This window comes from Helianthus annuus, chromosome 10, assembly GCF_002127325.2.
Source record: "Helianthus annuus cultivar XRQ/B chromosome 10, HanXRQr2.0-SUNRISE, whole genome shotgun sequence".
Lineage (NCBI taxonomy): Eukaryota > Viridiplantae > Streptophyta > Magnoliopsida > Asterales > Asteraceae > Helianthus > Helianthus annuus.
This window is the reverse complement of record NC_035442.2, coordinates 174,819,395-174,837,434: the sequence shown is the minus strand read 5'-3', so window position 1 is coordinate 174,837,434 and position 18,040 is coordinate 174,819,395. Positions and strand designations below refer to the sequence as shown.

Here is an 18,040-nt window from a genome sequence, read left to right as displayed (position 1 = left end):
TGGCGAGCAAAAGAGAAAATGATAGTACATCAGTGGTCTATCCAAACCTCTTTAAACCTTAAATGCAAAACGATAAGCAGCTCTATATAAGATGTATCGGTAGGCTCACAATCATTTTAAAGTGTGCAGGGTGATATAAATCTTAATCGACTGAAGATCAGGTGGGAACCATTCATTGGCATATGGTCTTAGTACCGAAATTTCGTTTGATAGATTGCCGAGGTTCTGAGATATTCGGTCTTTATGCTGCTTATCATCTGGGTATCATGGTTGTATCTTTTACCGAAAAATAACGGGGACGCAAGTCTAGATCTTCCATGATACTATACATACGTGTACATATTACATACTGCATTCGACCTCAATAAGTGATAAACAATCACATGTCCATATCAAATAAGTGATAAAAATATCACATTTATCCGGGTGTCAAGTTCGTCTCTCTGCTGTACGGAAGTACTGACCTGTTCACGGACTTACACCTGTGCCCTCATGCATACGAAAATCAAGTTCCTCATCAATAAGTGATTATATCACAAAGGGCTTGTTTTCAAATCAAAATAAGTGAGTATCTCACAATTTATACGGTCAAACAGATGATAATCGGTATACTCACTGGTAAGATGAACTCTCGTGCATACCTTGATACGGGAATGTGTCGTGATGTGGATGAACACCGGTCGGTAAGTATAAATCATACATTAACGTATCCTCTAAACATGATTACATCTGATAAGTTGAGCTTAAGTGGACAACAATACCGATAATTGTTATAGGATGCTTATCTTAATGTTAACTAACTGAACAACAAGAGTGTTTTGGCATGACCGTACACTGATATGATTCTCTTACCCTCGAAACTCGCAAAAAGAATGTTTGTATATATTTATTTACTGCTTAACCTTTATTAGTTCTTATTAGTTCTTTTAAACAGTTTCATCGTTTGGTGCATATCAGCACGACATTAGCGGTGATGTCGTTTGATAACACTCAAAGGATTTTAAATTGTTGTCTTTTAATTTCAAAAATACCAAAAAGATTTTAGGCTTGTTTTAATATAAACTTTATAAAAGCCAAAAAGATTTTATTTCTGCTTTATTTTCGATCGTACGATGTTGGAGCTCAAGTCTTCGTTACCTGAAACCTGACTGAAAACCGAACTGACTAAATCTTCATAAACGGTCAAAAATTTTGCATGTTTGAAAGTTAAAAACTAAAATTGACAAATTTTATTAAACTTTCAAACTGTCGGACGGTGTTTGATAGTGACTTGGTCATTCGTGTGTCATTTGTTTATGTTAACTATATTCCAAGCAGTTGTTCTCATTACGCGTTTAGATTTCTTGCATGTGCAGATTCTAAAGGCTAGGAGAACATGGTCGATGACGAGCTTTGGAATGAAGACACGACGAGAAGGCGCTCAAAAGATGAAGATGATCGAGTTGCCGCTGGCCATCATCAACACCACAAGGATCTCACTTCATAAAGTTAAAGTCTTTTCACGAGCATAACTCAAGGGGGAGCTTATGTTAAGGGGGAGTTTGTCAACACACTTCCTACATGATACGGGTAGTTTGTTGATACACTCTCTACTTTCAAGACGTGAAGACTTTGAAGATCCTCCGGCATTGAAGACATGATAGGACATCAGAGTCTTGAAGACTTGAAGACCAAAGACCGTCGAAGTTCAAGACGAGTCTACACTTTTAGAAGAACAAGACAAAGATTAGAGATCAAAGACAAAGCTACAGCCAAGGGGGAGTTTGTTGGTGCACTTGTGTCTGTACTTTGTCTGTATTCGGTCTGATATAAACGATGTCCTGATTTGTATTGTAAGTTGACCAAGTCAACCATCCTCCGGTTTGACTTGGACAACAGTTGAAAGATGTTCTGATCGAAGGATAGCCTCGAAGGATACACCTGATCCTTCGAGGTGATCGAAAGATATGGTTCGACCATGGTTCGACCATTAGACCTCGAAGGATGATCCTTCGAGGTCAACGCTGATCTTTCGTGTAACATGTGGTCGACAGATGATCCTTCGGACCATCTGTCGAATCCTTCGAGCAGACCTGCTGAGCTGGGTATATATACCCATGCATGTGTTGAAAGTTCTGAAGCTCTGCCATTTTCACACACCCGAGAGATAGAAGCTTAGAGAGCATTCTGCCCAGAACTCACTCACACACTTAGAGAGTTTATAGAACACTTCTGTAAACATTGAGCTTGTAACCGAACCCTCATTGCATTAATACAAGTTGTGTTAATCGGTGAATCTTTGTGTGTTTGTTTCTCTACTTGCTACTAACTCGGTTTGCTTGCTAGCTTGGATTCCGCACTCGCTAGTAGGTTTGTATAACAAGGTTTAGGTTCGTAATCCTCCGCGAAACAGGGACCTACAACCAAACGTTGATGAGCACCCAATAGATCTCGTTCAAGGGGTCCTTGTCTTGTACGAGGCTCGAATGATTCCGCTTCATTTCTTAGAAGTTGAACCGCCTCTTTCAAGTCGTTGAGCACTCTCGCGTTTTCATGAGATGAGTAGGACGACGAGCTTTTTAGAAAGTATATGGAAAGAGTTTGAGTGTGTCGAATGTTTTGTGAGTTGTGATTGGGTTGATTTTGTTAAGGTTGAAAGATTGGCTAATATATATAAAGAAAATGATTTTTTTAATTATATGATCGTTGCCAACGGTAAACATTTCAAAACTCCATGCGTATAAGGCTTTTGGAGCCCTAATTGGTTGGCGAGACCCACGATGACGCCTCCTCTTAATTCCACCGGGGTGGTGTCAGGGGCGCCATCCTGCCTATGTGGCAAGGGGCGCGTCCTTACACCGGATAGTCTTAGTAATACATCAATTAGTCCTATCTAAAATATACTCGTCTTCTTTTCTATCTTTTGGGCTTCCGTGTTTTACCTAGGGGCGGACCTCTACCCACACCCGTGGATGAGCGGCTGCACCCCTTGAATAAAAAAAAAAATTAGTGTTAAATTTCCGGTAAAATCTCAACTACACCCATTAGAAATTTTCACCCACACCCTTTGGAAAATTTCAACCGTCCCCCTTAGGAAAAAAAAATCATATTTTTAATTTATAAAAAGAAAATGGAATAAACATTAATTTTTATAAAAATATAATCTATACACTGATTTTTATAAAAATATAACCTCATTTATAAGTTTGTAACTCACTCAATTTCATTAAACAATTTAGCTCAAGGCCACTAAACCTAACCCAACAAAATTTGAAGTATAATAAAATAACCCAACCCAAACCGCCCCTTTCTATTATGTTTCTCCCGCTCTCTCTCGTCTGCAATATCATCCCCAGCGACGACAACAGCCAGCCAAGCTCCAGTTTCTCGCCGGAAATCGCAAATATCCGGCCATCAAACTCAATAAAATCCAAACAATACAAGGTACCTTCGTTTTTAATGTTATATTGTTGTTTTTTAGAAGAAATAGAGTTATATAGATGATTAAAGAAAGTTTGAAATTTTATGTCTTTAATGTTATATTGTTGTTTTTTTACATGACCCAATCCGAACCGACACAATCCGACCTGTTATAAACCGAATTTTTTTTGTATATCCGGGGGCCTAAAATCTTTAAAAATATTCCGCACTCCAATAAAAAAATTTCTGTGTCCGCCACTGATTTTACATTATACATGATAGATAGCAAAGAATTGCTTATCAAGAGACAAATATATACAAGGTATAAACAGAATCATTCTTTTTATGTACAGTTATATATACAATTGGTCTAAGGGATTTAACCTTGGATCAAAAGACATCGAATATTTATGTAGTTATGATGTTGGATTTCTCACGTAGTTATTAGAACAAGTTCATATAGTTATTTTACGTGTAATATATCTATAAATATTTATAGGTGTATGTTTTCAAGATCAGTTGAGGGAATGAGGGAATGATCAAGACATCAATCAATTTCATATTTCACAAAACTTTCTCGGTAGCCTAGATTATTCTAGGCTAGTTTCGGTTCTCATTGTATTTTAATCTTATTACATACACATTCGTAAGAAATTATAACTAACGTCACTCTTCGAAGCTAAGCATATCTTTCTATAACGTTGATACTATAAAGTATGAGAATATGCATACAAATGAATGTTGACAAAGTGATAATACTACTACATACACTACTTATAATGCTAGATATAGTAAATCATGGTCATACAAATGAATTCAATTGAACATTAAGTCTTCTTAGCCACACAGAATGAAGAATCATGTGGAGGACATCAAAGTGTTTGGCTGGAAGGTTAACCATAAAGTGTCGTTGCACCTCAAGTACCTTTTTTTGCATTTCCAAATACTTTGAAAAAGGTATCTCTTGCAAGATTCTTTTGATTTCTGGAATCTTATCTACTGGTACTTGTATGGAAAACTGACTCCAATCCAACACATCACTATATGGTAGAGCATAATGATCCTTGATCAGTACGGGAACACATCCCGTGTAGATTGCTTCGGTCGCCCTAGTGCTTGCAACTTCGTAACCACTAGGGCATAGACAATATTTACTTTGGCTTAATAACTTGGTGTAGTTTTGACCCTTGGGAAGGTAACTAAAGACTTGAATACCATCGTCTTCTTTGTTACCCCAATATTGAAATAATCTTTCACGAATAAACCCATGTTTTCCACCTGAGAAAAATGCGAGAATTGATCGATTGTAAGGTGGTTGACCACTACTTGCAGTTGGGATATTATCTGCTGGTCCGTTAATCTCAGTCATGGACACGTCGCGGATTGGAATGAAACCTTCGGAGGTATTGGCATTGCAAAGCACTCTTATGAAGTTTTTAAACAGCTTAGGATTTCCTAAAGAAACCCATGGCGCCTGCCGCACATATACACAATATATATATCAATCAGCAAGTTCATATAACAATACACTATAACTAATACATCGTCTTTGATAGGTTGTACATACGTACCCAATCATGACATGATACAAAGAAATGATCGGCTCCATTGCTACGATTCCAATAAGGATATCTCTGTGCGATGACACCAATGTAGTCTTCGACTATTGCTTGCACCCTTTCTCGAAAACCGAAGGCTTCATTTGGCTTGTAAAGGTAGTAAACTATGTTTGTTATGCTTATGGGAATAAAGAAGGCATGCGCTTCATCCGGATCTCTAGCCACCATAGGATTTCCATTTCTCTCCATCTCTTCGATGAAGTCGCCCTCGATACTGTATAGATATCTCATTGGACCATTATGCATCAAGGGGGTTTCTCCTTCCTTATAAGTCCATATTTTGAATGTCTTTATCATCTCAGTATGACTTCTGAATGATCAGTAGAAATCTATTTATTAGAAAGTAATACAAGGACTATAAACAGAAATGGTTTGTGTTTTGATCAAGCATTAGTATTGAAATATGTATTATCTAAATAGAATCATAGTAAGGTTTGGCTAGAATGAGTCTTGTTTATACCAAAAACATTACCATATACATCATATGATGTGTGATTTTTAAACCTTTTATTGTTCTTTAATTTGTTTTCATATTTTATTCTTGTTTATTGTTTATCAAGTTCGTATCAAAGTATAAGTATAAAAATAAACACATTATACGAACCGTATAATATTATACTAAAATTAACATCAAATACTTAGCTACAATTCTAATAATCTTATGATTTTAAATTCTTAGTTTATAACAACTTCAAAATAGAACCGTATAATATTATACTAAAATTAATAATCAAATATTACTAAAATGAATATCAAACACTTAACTGAAAAAAGGCGAATGGATTCTTGTAAACGGTTCCTTCTCGGATGAAACTCGTGTTACTTGATGTAAAGCTCTTCTCAACAATCGCTTTGTGAATTTCGCCTCGTGCTTTAGCTAACTGAGCTTCAATCCTTGCGAGTTTGAAATCTCTTTTCTAACAATCAAACACATGTAAAGGTTAAAACATGTTAGTATCAAAATAAATATATAATGAAATTAAACGTAGGAAGAAGGTGAAGAATCGTATGTTGCAGAATTACTTTGTTGTTGGCTATGGCTTCATCTTGTAGATGCCTGGAGGGTGATGGTAATGTCGAAGCCGAGACAGAGAGAAAATTATGGATACGATCCGCTGGAGATAAAAGAATTACAAGACAAAGCAATGAAAGTAGATCAAATATGATGTTTAATCGGGCAGCAGTATTGGCCATATTTGTTCTTCCCTTATCAACTTCTCTCTCTCTCTCTCTCTCTCTATATATATATATATATATGGTAAATTTTAGGTCTTAACTTTATTTTGTCTTTTTTTTTTCTAATTCCTACGAGATCATCAACATGTGCTAAAACTTAAAAACATGAAAGCATCTCATGGATCCACGTACGTCTCATGTGTATATTTTAATTCTAGCTAGTCATAATAATAGTCTCTTCTTTATTTACGGGTTAAGTTTATTGATCTTGGTTCCAGATATTATCGGTCATTAGTGGCGAAGCTTGAAATTTCCGACCGAGGGGTTGAAAACGTATATACCAAAAGATTTCTATAAATCCGAGGGTCGAAACGTATATACCCAAAAATTTATATACGAAAACTCCATACTCTCCGTTACTGAGCCAAAAATTCGGGGGGTCGGCCACCCCCTCCCGCTCCCACTATGTTGCGCCCCTGTCGGTCGTCGCGATTTCTAAAGTTTGGATGATATAGTTTATAGTGTTGTAATTTATATAAGAAACTACTTAAGCATGTTTCTAGTTGAAAAAAAAAATATAATTAAATAATTAATTTTTAAAAGTTTAGCTCGTAGAGTAATTATATAATTTCCTTAGTGATTATATAATTCTTTTTATATTTTAGAACTAAAATACATGCTTTACTAGATGAAATTTTTTTTTCAAAAAAAAAAAAAAAAAAAAACTTTTTCCTTTCACTTCTCATGTTTAGCAATAACCTGATAATATTAACAGTACACCAAAAACAATTTGGTGAACATTTCCACGCATAGAAAATGCAAATCAAAGTAGATCGATCCGAGTTATACAAAAAGTCAAGGAGTATGGAGTACGTTCTGCTTTTACAATTTGACATTACCTTAAAGTTCACTCAACTTTCACATGTAAATATCTAATGCATGTACATGTTTTTTTGTTTTTTGATTTTTTTTTTCTGGTTGACTCCATAATTTAAGGCTGGGTCTATTCGCACACGCTGTTTGTCTTTTTGCACATCCAAACAGCTTGGTTGGGGTTTATTTGGGTTGATGTGGGTTAGTTTGGTAGGGATTTTTGGTTGAATTAGTATGGTAGAGATTTTTGTAGTAAAAAAATTTTATGTGAGATTTGCCGTTGTGAATGGGAATTTGTTTTTGAATGATCGAATGTTGCCTTTTTTGAATTAAAACGTTGTTTATTTTATTTTATTAAATTTGCCGTTATAATTACGTCGTTACGTCATTATTTTTACAGAAGGTGTATAACATAAGTTCAACGAGCGTTAAATAAAACGAACACGTTATTTGTTTTTGAATGATTGAATGTTGCCTTTTTTGAATTAAAACGTTGTTTATTTTATTTTATTAAATTTGCCGTTATAATTACGTCGTTACGTCATTATTTTTATAGAAGGTGTATAACATAAGTTCAACGAGCGTTAAATAAAACGAACACGTTAAATAAAATATACAGAAAGCCATAAGAATTAAACGTGATGTAAATAGAAGATTAACTGCAATATATATATATATATATATATATATATATATATATATATATATATATATATATATATATATATATATATCAGTTTGTACATACAATACACAACAAAAAGGTACAACTGAGTACATAATACATAACAAAATACTAAACAAACAAACTAATGTACTAATCCTCGTGCGGTGGGGACGGTGGGAGGGGACGTGGAGGCAACGCAGCGAGCTCTCGTAGCTCAACGAGCGTCTGGACCATCCAGTCAATGAGTGCGCCCTGACGTCTGAGGCGCCGGTCGAAGTCCCGAGCCACCTCACGCGCTACCGTAGGTAGGTCAGCGTAAACGTGCTGCGGGTACTGTGGAGGCTCAGGAGCTGGCTGAACTGGTGGTACGTGGACCTCCTCGACCCGGTCCTCCTGCGCCGGATCATCCTGAGCCTGAGGCTGAGGCTGAGCCTGAGCCTGAGCCTGAGCCTGACCCTCAGGCTGATCCTCAGGCTCATCGATGCCCAGAGCCTGTCGCTGAGCCCGCCGAGCGGCCTGCTGAACATCAGGAGGGGCTAAGATCCCAGGCCTCACCTCAATAACAACCGGGATGACCTCCGGCAACACCACTGGCTGAAAAATCAGCCCGTCAGCACCCCTGAACCGCAGACCGACATCAAAGGTACGGGTGATCTGCATAGCAGATACTGACGCGCGGCCCAACCTGGATGACGGGACCGGATCGGACAGCAGCGGATCTAGCTCGGGCACGATCCCTAGCGATCGTGCAATGGCGGTGATAAACGAGCCAGTGTGAAGATACCCGCGGAGCTGCCGGTGGTATGCAGTAGCAAAGTACTCTGCCAGGCTGGCTGCTAAATCGCAGGGCTGGCGGCGTAGTAGGCAGTAAAGAAAGAAAAGGTCACTAAGGTTGACCTTCTCCTTGCTGGAACCCCGCGACACGATAGTCGACGCAATCACCTGGTGCAGGTATCGGTACAAGGGATCTATAATGGTGGTGGCCTTTTGCCAGGATTTCCCAAAGGGAACCCTGGAAATGGCCCTCCAGAAACTAATAAGCGTCTGCCTGTCCATCATCGTAACAGCCTGCGTATATAAATCAGTATCAAGCTCAGGCTCAGTGTACAAACCTGTGTGGACAGCAAACTCCCGCACACTCATCTCAAACTGCTGACCGGCCAGACGGAATGTAACCTCGTGTACCGGAAATAAAGGGTCCTCCACGCAATCCGCCGGATGCGGCGCGTATGTAAACGTAGAGCAAAACTCGACCGTAAGCTCAGGGTACGAGTCCTCCATCGCTAACTCAAATAGGCGCGACCAGGGAGTATCTAGCCCAACTATGTCACGCGCCCGCTCGATCTCCCCCACGGTAGATAGCAGCTCCCAGTCTATGCCTACGTGCTCCCCAATCGGTATGGTGCGCAACCTAGCGCATCTCCCCCTCGCCCGCGACCCCACCGGAAACTGAAGATACGGACATGCCGGCTCCTCCTCGTCCCCCACCAAACCCTCATCCATATGCTCAATCTCCTCATCGGATAAATCCATCCCTGCACGTTGATCAAATATTATTAAACAAATAATAATAATTAAACAAATAATAATTAAACAAATAATAATAATTAAACAAATATTAATAATTAAACAAATATTAATAATTAAACAAATAATAATAATTAAACAAATATTAATAAACTAATAATAAATAAACAAATAATAATAAATAAACAAATAATAATAAATAAACAAATAATAATAATAAACAAATATTAATAAACAAATAATAATTAAACAAATAATAAGTAAACAAATAATAATAATTAAAACAAATAATAATTAAACAAATAATAATAATTAAAACAAATAATAATTAAACAAATAATAATAAATAAACAAATAATAATAAATAAACAATAATAATAAATAAACTAATATTAATAAACAAATAATAATTAAACAAATAATAATTAAACAAATAATAATTAAACAAATAATAATAAATAAAACAAATAATAATTAAACAAATAATAATAATTAAACAAATAATAATAATTAAACAAATAATAATTAAACAAATAATAATTAACTAATAATAATTAAACAAATAATAATAATTAAACAAATATTAATAAACTAATAATAAATAAACAAATAATAATAATTAAACAAATTATTTAATAAACAAATTAAAATTAAAAAAAAAATAAACATGAACCAAAGCGCCCCGCTATGGCCTCGGCGCGGCGCTTTGGTTCTTCATTCTGAAGAACAGAAGCCAAACAGCAGCTGATCCGGTCAAAATCAACAACAATCAACCATGTTTTTTGAATGTAAAGATAAAGGAAAGTGACTGGGGTTTAGATCTAACCTTTATGCGGTTGAAAGCTCAAATAATCTTCGAAATTGGCTCGAGTGTGTGTAAATCGCACCTTGTGTGTGTGTTTGTTGTTTGGGTGAAGTGGGGGGGAAGATGCCCCGCTTCAGTGTATAACGAGGGACCAAAGCGCCCCGCTATGGCCAAAGCGGGGCGCTTTGGGTCCAAAACGCCGCGTTTTGAGCATAGCGGTGCGTTTTGGGCTTTTTTTAAATTTTTTAAAATTGTATTTAATTAACAAACGGGTCAATAAATAGTCTAAATTTGCCGTTTTTTCCATTATACATCATTTTTTAATATATATGGACTATACGGCAAGTTCCGGATCAAATCGGTTACGTGTGATGTCTTATTCCGTGATCTCGTATCATTTAGGTTTGAAATCACAAGTACTCCTGTGAGAAGTGTTATGTGTATCAGCCGCCTACCGTACATGAACATGACGTATTTTTTCATTAATTGCAGTATTATGATGTATATTGTCATTTCGGGTCGTACAAGTGCGTATTGAATCCGATTGGGTCGTGTCGGTGACATTCGGTTTTTAACGTGATGTAACGCGTATATTGAACAAACACAAACGTGGTTATTATTAAACACATTTAAGATACACAAACACAAACGTGATTATTATTAAACACATTTAAGATACATCGTGAACATATGGGATTGCATTAAGGTCGGGGGCACGATACGTAAGCATTTCGTACGTGTCGATCTGATCCCTGTATAATGTATGCCAGCCTGCTGCGCGCTCTGTTCTGTTCGATGTCCAGAGTAGGTTTGGGGGAGGCATTGGATAACAACCTTCAAGCTCTACATGTATGAAATGCCCCTTGTCGACGAACACAACCGCAACTACCATGTGAGGTTCCTCAGCTTCGTTTGGGCCGCCCAGCATAGGGAAAATTGTATCGCTCCCACGAATGTCGAAGGTGTGAACAATCACACCGTATCGTTGGGCAATAAGAAACCCCGTCTCAGGCATCGACATGTAATTTTCGATACCTGCTCGTCCCACCCCCTGGAAATCGATCCGTTTAACCAGCGCATCATAATGTCCTACATTTTCCGGATCGAAAACCTGCCTCCAAAGCGATTCGTGCATACGTAACTCCTTTAGAAGTTGTTCCCGGATCTTCAAATATGAATTTTGTTTCAATCCTAACCCAACAGCCACCGATCTAAATCCACAATGACCATCTGGTTTCACGTCCTTTATTTTAACGATGTATGGATGGATCACGTTGGGAATCTGAGATGCGTAGTTGCGGATCGCTATATCCGTCTTAGGACCGAGCTTGATATTCGGGAAATCAGGGTGTAGGTTGAGCGGTTTGGTATTCTTTCCTCTGCAAGAATCTTCGGCTGATATGTACGAGCTGTGACGGGGAAGATCGTCTGAGGCATCGACCCAAGTTTCTTCTGACGGATTGTAAGAGCTTTGTCTAGCAGCTTCAACCTTTCTTTCTTCCTGCCTTTTCAATGTTGGTCGACCACGAGTTTTCTTCAGAACAGCAGGAGGTTTTTTGTTAGTGTTCCCTGGATTGCGGATTTGCTGAAACTTTTCAAAGAAGCTCCTTTTCACTTGAGGGGGTGTTGGATCGATCTGTTTTTTCAATTTTTCAAATTCCGCGTCTACATCAATATCCTCTATTTTATTCCTTGCAGGCTTGAAGTCAAGCTTCTTCCAAAACACGTCTATGTGTGTGATCCGGATTTGCTGACCTATGGATGAAAACAAATTAGGTGGCAAAATCATAACGAGAAAGTTCAAAAATAATAATTACCTTTATTTTCCAACTTTTCCAAACGACAGGCACATGGCAAACCACAGCTGGTAAAAAGTTGGCAACCACAGCTTGCACCGTAGGCTCTCAACCCGTCTTCCTTACGCTTTAGTTCCATACTCAAAAGCTCAATCGCATATATTGAAACCTTTCTGAGAATATATGCAAGCATGGGCTGCTTCTTGTGGTGCGTCATCACTTTTCGGAGGCTTGTTTCAAAGGTACTTCTAATCTCGGCGTATTTTTTAGCAACAACATGATCAACATACAGTACAAGTTTATCCAGTGTGTTGCGATGACTTGGAAAGTGACTTTTTAATGTTGCATGCATGCTCTCAACCCTGTTGGTCGTAGTCTGGCGAAAGTTGATAGTTTGGTTAATCCAGCAAGATACAAACTTTTCACGGTACGGATCCAACCAGGATTTCTTCATATAATCATAAACCTCTAAAATTAAAAAACGTAAATAGTCAGTTTTTGTTATTATATAAAATTTGAACATAATTATGTAAGAAATACTCACGTTCACGGTCAGCTTCTTTCAGCTGTGCTTCAAAGTTTTCCAAGTTATACATGTATATTTCCTCGGTCGTAGACTCGCACAATGTCCAAAATGTACGTACGAATTCTTTCCACTCCTTGTCAGAGAATTTCTTCTTGCTGTTCTTATTAATATTTTGTTGAATATGGAACCGACAAAGATACTTATGCGCTTTTGGAAAAACTTGTTCACACGCGTTCATTAGCGCAAAATCCCTGTCTGTTAAAATCACGCGCGGTTCCATACATCCTGCCAGCATAGACTTGATCCTCTGCAACACCCATAGGTAGTTCTCTGACTTCTCGGCGGAAATTACAGCACAAGCAGCCGTAAACGATTTGTTTGTCGACGTCATGCCTACGACCTGAACAAATGGCAGGTTGTACATGTTCGTTTTGTATGTGGCGTCAACCATTAGCACATGCGGGAAGGCACACCACATAGTGAATGATTTTTCGTGAACAAAGAAGACGTCTTCAACTTCGTTCGATATCTCATTCGTGCGCATGTAATAAGTGTAATTTTTTTCGATAAGAATGTTTTCAAGTTTTTGCATCGGAGACTTACCGACATTTTTTTCGGCGTTGATCTTCTGAACAGCGTTGTGTATATCTTTCGGAATAAGCTTTCTAGCCGGATTGTTTTTTGTCAGCGTTCGCCAAATACTTTGGTTGCGAATATCTTGCTCTGCCAACTCCTTAACCAGTTTTTTGTCCTCCGAAGAAAGCCTTCTCGCATACGCGTGACCCTCGAAGTTTTCAATAGGAGTGTGGTTATGCTTCGCCTTCGTCACCTCGATCCTCCAAACACTTCCGGATGATTCCGAAAACCCGATCATCTCGAACGGGCAGCCTATTTTCTTGCTACCCGTTTTCCTCTGTGTAGCTACACTCTTATGCTCCCCACCAAAAGTACATTGAAACCAAATCTTGTAATTCTCTCCTCTTTTATTCGACCTCTTTGTCACAATGAGGTAACCATTGTCTTTTGCCGTGTCTTGTACCCAACGCACCAACTCTTTACGTGACGAAAAGGTCTGCGTTGTATCAAACGAAAATGTAACCGGGTAACAACCTTCCTCGTCAACAGACACATCCTCCGGCTCACCATCGTCACCGAGATTCGAATAGACTTGATGTTCAAAGCTCTGTTCACAACCGTAACTCTGGTTTGGATAACACTCCGGCTGTACAAAGCTTTGCTCGCCACCGTAACCGAAATTCGAATAACCTTGTTGACAACCGTAACTGTCGTTTGGATAACACTCCTGCTGTACAAAGCTATACTCGCCACCGTAACCGAAATTCGAATAACCTTGTTGTGCGTAAGGGTCCTCCACAGGGGTATTAAAATCCAGCTGCACCGTGTTATCACGATAACGAATGCCAGATACAACCTCTGTCTCCCTCAAGTTGGACGACACCGGTTTCTCAAACGAGTCAGAAATAGCGGTCCCCTCGTAAGAATCAGGAACAACCGACTCGTCAGAATAATCACCGAAAAGATAGTTACTGAACCACGACATCGTTTTTTCAAAAAATTTAACTAATAGAGCAAAGAAGATCGACAGAAAACAATTCGAGTGATGAATCTGTTGTCTGGCCAGTGATTTAAAGCCAGAATTTGGGATCGAAGCGCCGCGCTATGGCCAAAGCGCGGCGCTTAGGGTTCACGGGCGACTGAAACCTAGGAAGCTTTATGTCTGTCAGTCTGTCACTCAGTCAGTCATTCGAAACCTCGTATCACCTTTTGTCGCCCTAAGCGCCGCGCTATGGCCAAAGCGGAGCGCTTAGGGGTGTGAAAATTATTTTGGCTGTGTGTGATTAGCATGATCCTAATTTAAAGGATCTAGTTTGTTGTTATATTCATTTGAATCTCACAACGTTTTTTATGTAATATTAATTAATGCAATAAATAACAGTAAAGATAGCATCTAGTTAGATTTAACTCAAAATAGAAAGGCTCTCACTATTTGCACACCAAGGCAGGCTATCTGCACAATTAGGGTTTACATACGCTGCGTATTGGTCAATACGCAGCGTATAGGGTTACCTAAATACGCTGCGTATTGACCAATACGCAGCGTATATAAGTGGTAGATACACGACCAGACAGTCAAACCTAGTACCATGTCAAATCAGCCTATCATAGGGTGCGTATTGATCAATACGCAGCGTATTGACAGACTGATTTGACCCTGATACGATGTTGTCCAGGGCACGTGAATAAAGTAATACGGTGAGTAGAGACCAATACGCTGCGTATTGACATGTCAGATGAAAGTCCATATATCCCTCCATTCATATCTGTTACCCATCACCCGACAATTCAATATACTGTGCTTTCCTTTTCATCTTCTTCTTCACTAAAAAATTGTTAGTTTTTGGTTCAATCTTGTTAAAATGTCATCATTTTGGAAGGATAATTATTTCGGTAATCGCTATTCTAACGACACATGGGGATCAAATGCTGCCAATGAGGAGGAGGAGGTTGTGTCTGGAGTCCCTGTTGATCAAAAAATACAGTTGCCAGACTTGAACAAGACTCCCACTCCACCTGTTGATGAACCAAATTACCCGGTGCATCAAGTGTGTCCAGATTACGGATACGGGTATGAATCTCCGTACGTGCAACAAAGTGGATACGGTGCTGAGAATGCACCTGTTGATGAACCATATTACCCGACGCAGCAATCGTATCCGGGTTATGGGGTATCCGGGAATGAAGGTGGATACGGAAGTTACAGTGGATACGGTGGTGAAGGTGGATACGGGGGTGAAAGTGGTTACAGTGGATATGGGGGCTACGGTGGATACGATAGATATGGGGGTGACGGTGGTTACAGTGGATACGGAGGCTACGGTGGATACAGTGCATACGATAGATCTGAGGATGAAGGTGGATACGGTGGATACGAAGAACATGGTGGATATGGTTATGAGCCCCGTAACACATCACTTTATGAACCATCTACCTCGGGCAATCCATTTCAAGTAAATGAGGTATCACATTAAAATAATTATTGTTATTATTATTATAATTATAATTGTTATTATTATTATTATTGTTAAAAATAATATAATTATAATAATTATTATTATTGTTATTATTGTTAAAATACTATAATTATTATTATTATTATTATTATTATTGTTATTATTATTATTATTGTTAAAAATATTATTATTATAATTATTGTTAAAAATAATATAATTATAATAATTATTATTATTGTTATTATTGTTAAAATACTATAATTATAATTATAATTATTATTATTATTATTGTTAAAAATATTATAATTATAATTATTATTATTATTATTATTATTATTATTTAAAATTTTATTCTTTTTATAATAATAATCTAGTTAGTCTAGTTAACACAAATAATTATAAGATTTAGTAAATAAACAAGTTAAGAAAGTTAAGTTAATAAACTATTTATTTTTCTTTTCTAAATAAATAAATTAATAAAAAATATTTTAAATAAATTAGTATTGTAAATAAATAAAAGAATCATGAAATTGATTTTTAGTTAAAATGGTTAGTTTAAACCTAACTTAGTTAGTTAAATCATAGTTATATCCTAACTAGGTTAGCATTTAATACAAGGGACCACTAACTGAGTTAGAAAACTCAGTTAGTCCAGTTAAGTGCCAAAAACAATAAAAAGGGGGGTTCCTCTTTAAGGAACCGGCCCCTAACCGGATTCGAACTCACGACCTCTAGTACACAAAGCAACGCGCTAACCACTCGGCCAGGAAAGCCACTTCCGTTTATTCATGGAAACAATTACTATTTATGCTCGATTTCGCATCCTTTCTATAATTATTATTACACTTTGGTCCCTGCAGTTTCAAATTTTACAAAAATAGTCCCTGAAGTTACGAAAATTAACAAAAATAGTCCCTGAATTTTCGAAAATTGACAAAAATAGTCCCTGAAGTTTTGAAAATTGACAAAAATGGTCCCTGAAGTTTCGAGAATTGACAAAAATGGTCCCTGAAGTTTCGAAAATTGACAAAAATGGTCCCTGAAGTTTCAAAAATTGACCAAAATGGTCCCTGAAGTTTTGTAATTGACAAAAATAGTCCCTAAAGTTTTGAAAATTGCCACAAATGGTCCCTGTACTGTTCAATTAAGTATGCTAACTGAGTTAGTGTTTAAAGAAGAAATCTTTATATGAAAGTTAACCTTGTTAAACCATTCTGTTAAAATAGTTTCAATAATGACCATATTAGTACCTGAAGTATGAGTTTCAATTATATTATTATTATTATTTTTATTATTGTTATTATTATTATTATTGTTATTATTATTATTATTATTATTGTCTTTTTGACACAAATGGTCCCTGAAGTTTCGATAACCATATTAGTACCTGAAGTATGAGTTTCAATTATATTATTATTATTTTTATTATTGTTATTATTATTATTATTATTATTAACGTAACTTTTTTTAGCGTTTCATGTCTCTAACTGATTTGAAGAATTGGGTACAAGAAACGGGAAAGGAGTATGGTTACGTAATTGTTACCCGCCGATCAAAAAATATTGGCGGTACTACTGGGATGGTATGGCTTGTGTGCGACCGTAGTGGTGAACACCGTAGTAAAGCAACAGTTAGGAAAGCTGGTAGCAAAAAAATCGGCTGCCCATTTTCATTACTCGCCATCCGGGACGTGACGAACGACACGTGGGAGTTAAAAGTGGACTGTGCGAACCATAACCACGAACCTACGACGAGTCTGTTGGGCCACGCTTTTGTGCGAAGATTTACTAAAGCCGAATACAAGCTAGTGGAGCAGCTAACTGCTCAAAACATGGAGCCACGTATCATATTTCAAACCCTAAGAAAGCAGTTCCCCGACAGCCTGCACGTTCAGAAAGACGTGCAAAATGCGGTACAAAAAATTAGAGCGACAATAATGGATGGAAAGAATCCTATTCAGGCACTGGAAAGCCTGCTGCATGACCGCCGATTCATTTACGACACCCGACAAGATCCCAAAACAGATGTCGTAACAGAGATTTTCTTTGTTCATCCTTATTCAATCACTATGTGGCGTGCATTCACGCACGTGATGTTGATCGACGCGACCTACAAAACAAACCTCTACAACATGCCATTTGTCCAGGTTGTGGGTATGACGTCGACTGGGAAGTCTTTTTGTATCGCACATGCCGTTATTTGTAAAGAACGAAGGGGTAACTACGTGTGGGTGCTTGAGCGGATCAAGTCAATATTGCATGAATGTATGATGCCGCGTGTGATAGTCACGGATAGGGAGCTTGCCCTAATAAACGCGTGTTCTAAAGTATTCCCGAACGCAAAAAGGCTTCTATGCCACTTTCACATCCAACAAAATATAGCTAGAAAGTGCAAGTCAGGGTTCGATAAAGAAGATTGGGGGAAATTTATGTCGTACTGGCGGACATTGTGCGAATCTTCATCAGAGCCCATGTACAAGTACAACTTGGAGAAAATGTATAACCGACTCGTGGTTGCCAACCGAGAAAGTAAGTGTTCCTTCAACAAACAACTCACCCAATCTATTATATTTCACACACGCTTTTACATTTCATTATTTTATTTTTACAGGTGTCTATGA

The 18,040-nt window shown here is 37.7% G+C and overlaps 3 protein-coding genes across 3 annotated transcripts; 2 read left to right on the top strand and 1 right to left on the bottom strand.

Annotated features, from left to right (window-relative positions):
• Positions 1–4,109: 4,109 nt before the first annotated feature.
• Positions 4,110–6,186, bottom strand: LOC110883645 (probable glycosyltransferase At5g11130). Its single transcript, XM_022131359.2, has 4 exons — positions 6,042–6,186; positions 5,784–5,935; positions 4,971–5,328; positions 4,110–4,873 (listed from the first exon to the last, which is right to left on the bottom strand). The coding sequence occupies exons 3-4, from the start codon at positions 5,313–5,315 to the stop codon at positions 4,202–4,204; spliced, it is 1,017 nt and encodes a 338-aa protein (XP_021987051.2). The 5' UTR covers positions 5,316–5,328; positions 5,784–5,935; positions 6,042–6,186; the 3' UTR covers positions 4,110–4,201.
• An 8,507-nt stretch (positions 6,187–14,693) lies between these two features.
• LOC118482764 (TATA-binding protein-associated factor 2N-like) lies at positions 14,694–15,438 on the top strand. Its single transcript, XM_035978420.1, has 2 exons — positions 14,694–14,799; positions 15,023–15,438. Exons 1-2 carry the CDS (start codon positions 14,694–14,696, stop codon positions 15,436–15,438), a joined length of 522 nt encoding a protein of 173 aa, XP_035834313.1.
• A 1,335-nt stretch (positions 15,439–16,773) lies between these two features.
• On the top strand, positions 16,774–18,040 carry LOC110883442 (PKS-NRPS hybrid synthetase CHGG_01239-like). The gene is made up of 3 exons (XM_022131196.1): positions 16,774–16,812; positions 16,919–17,916; positions 18,031–18,040. The coding sequence occupies exons 1-3, from the start codon at positions 16,774–16,776 to the stop codon at positions 18,038–18,040; spliced, it is 1,047 nt and encodes a 348-aa protein (XP_021986888.1).

Excerpts from the sequence above, each read along its gene's own strand:
- LOC110883442 (XM_022131196.1), top strand. The coding sequence starts at position 16,774 with ATGGTCCCTGAAGTTTCGATAACCATATTAGTACCTGAA. Across the intron at positions 16,813-16,918 it reads TAACCATATTAGTACCTGAA|AATTGGGTACAAGAAACGGG; the intron begins GTATGAGTTTCA and ends ACTGATTTGAAG.
- LOC110883645 (XM_022131359.2), bottom strand. The coding sequence starts at position 5,315 with ATGATAAAGACATTCAAAATATGGACTTATAAGGAAGGAGAAACCCCC. Across the intron at positions 4,874-4,970 it reads TTGTATCATGTCATGATTGG|GCGCCATGGGTTTCTTTAGG; the intron begins GTACGTATGTAC and ends TATGTGCGGCAG.
- LOC118482764 (XM_035978420.1), top strand. The coding sequence starts at position 14,694 with ATGTCAGATGAAAGTCCATATATCCCTCCATTCATATCTGTTACCCAT. Across the intron at positions 14,800-15,022 it reads TTCTTCTTCACTAAAAAATT|ATTACGGATACGGGTATGAA; the intron begins GTTAGTTTTTGG and ends AAGTGTGTCCAG.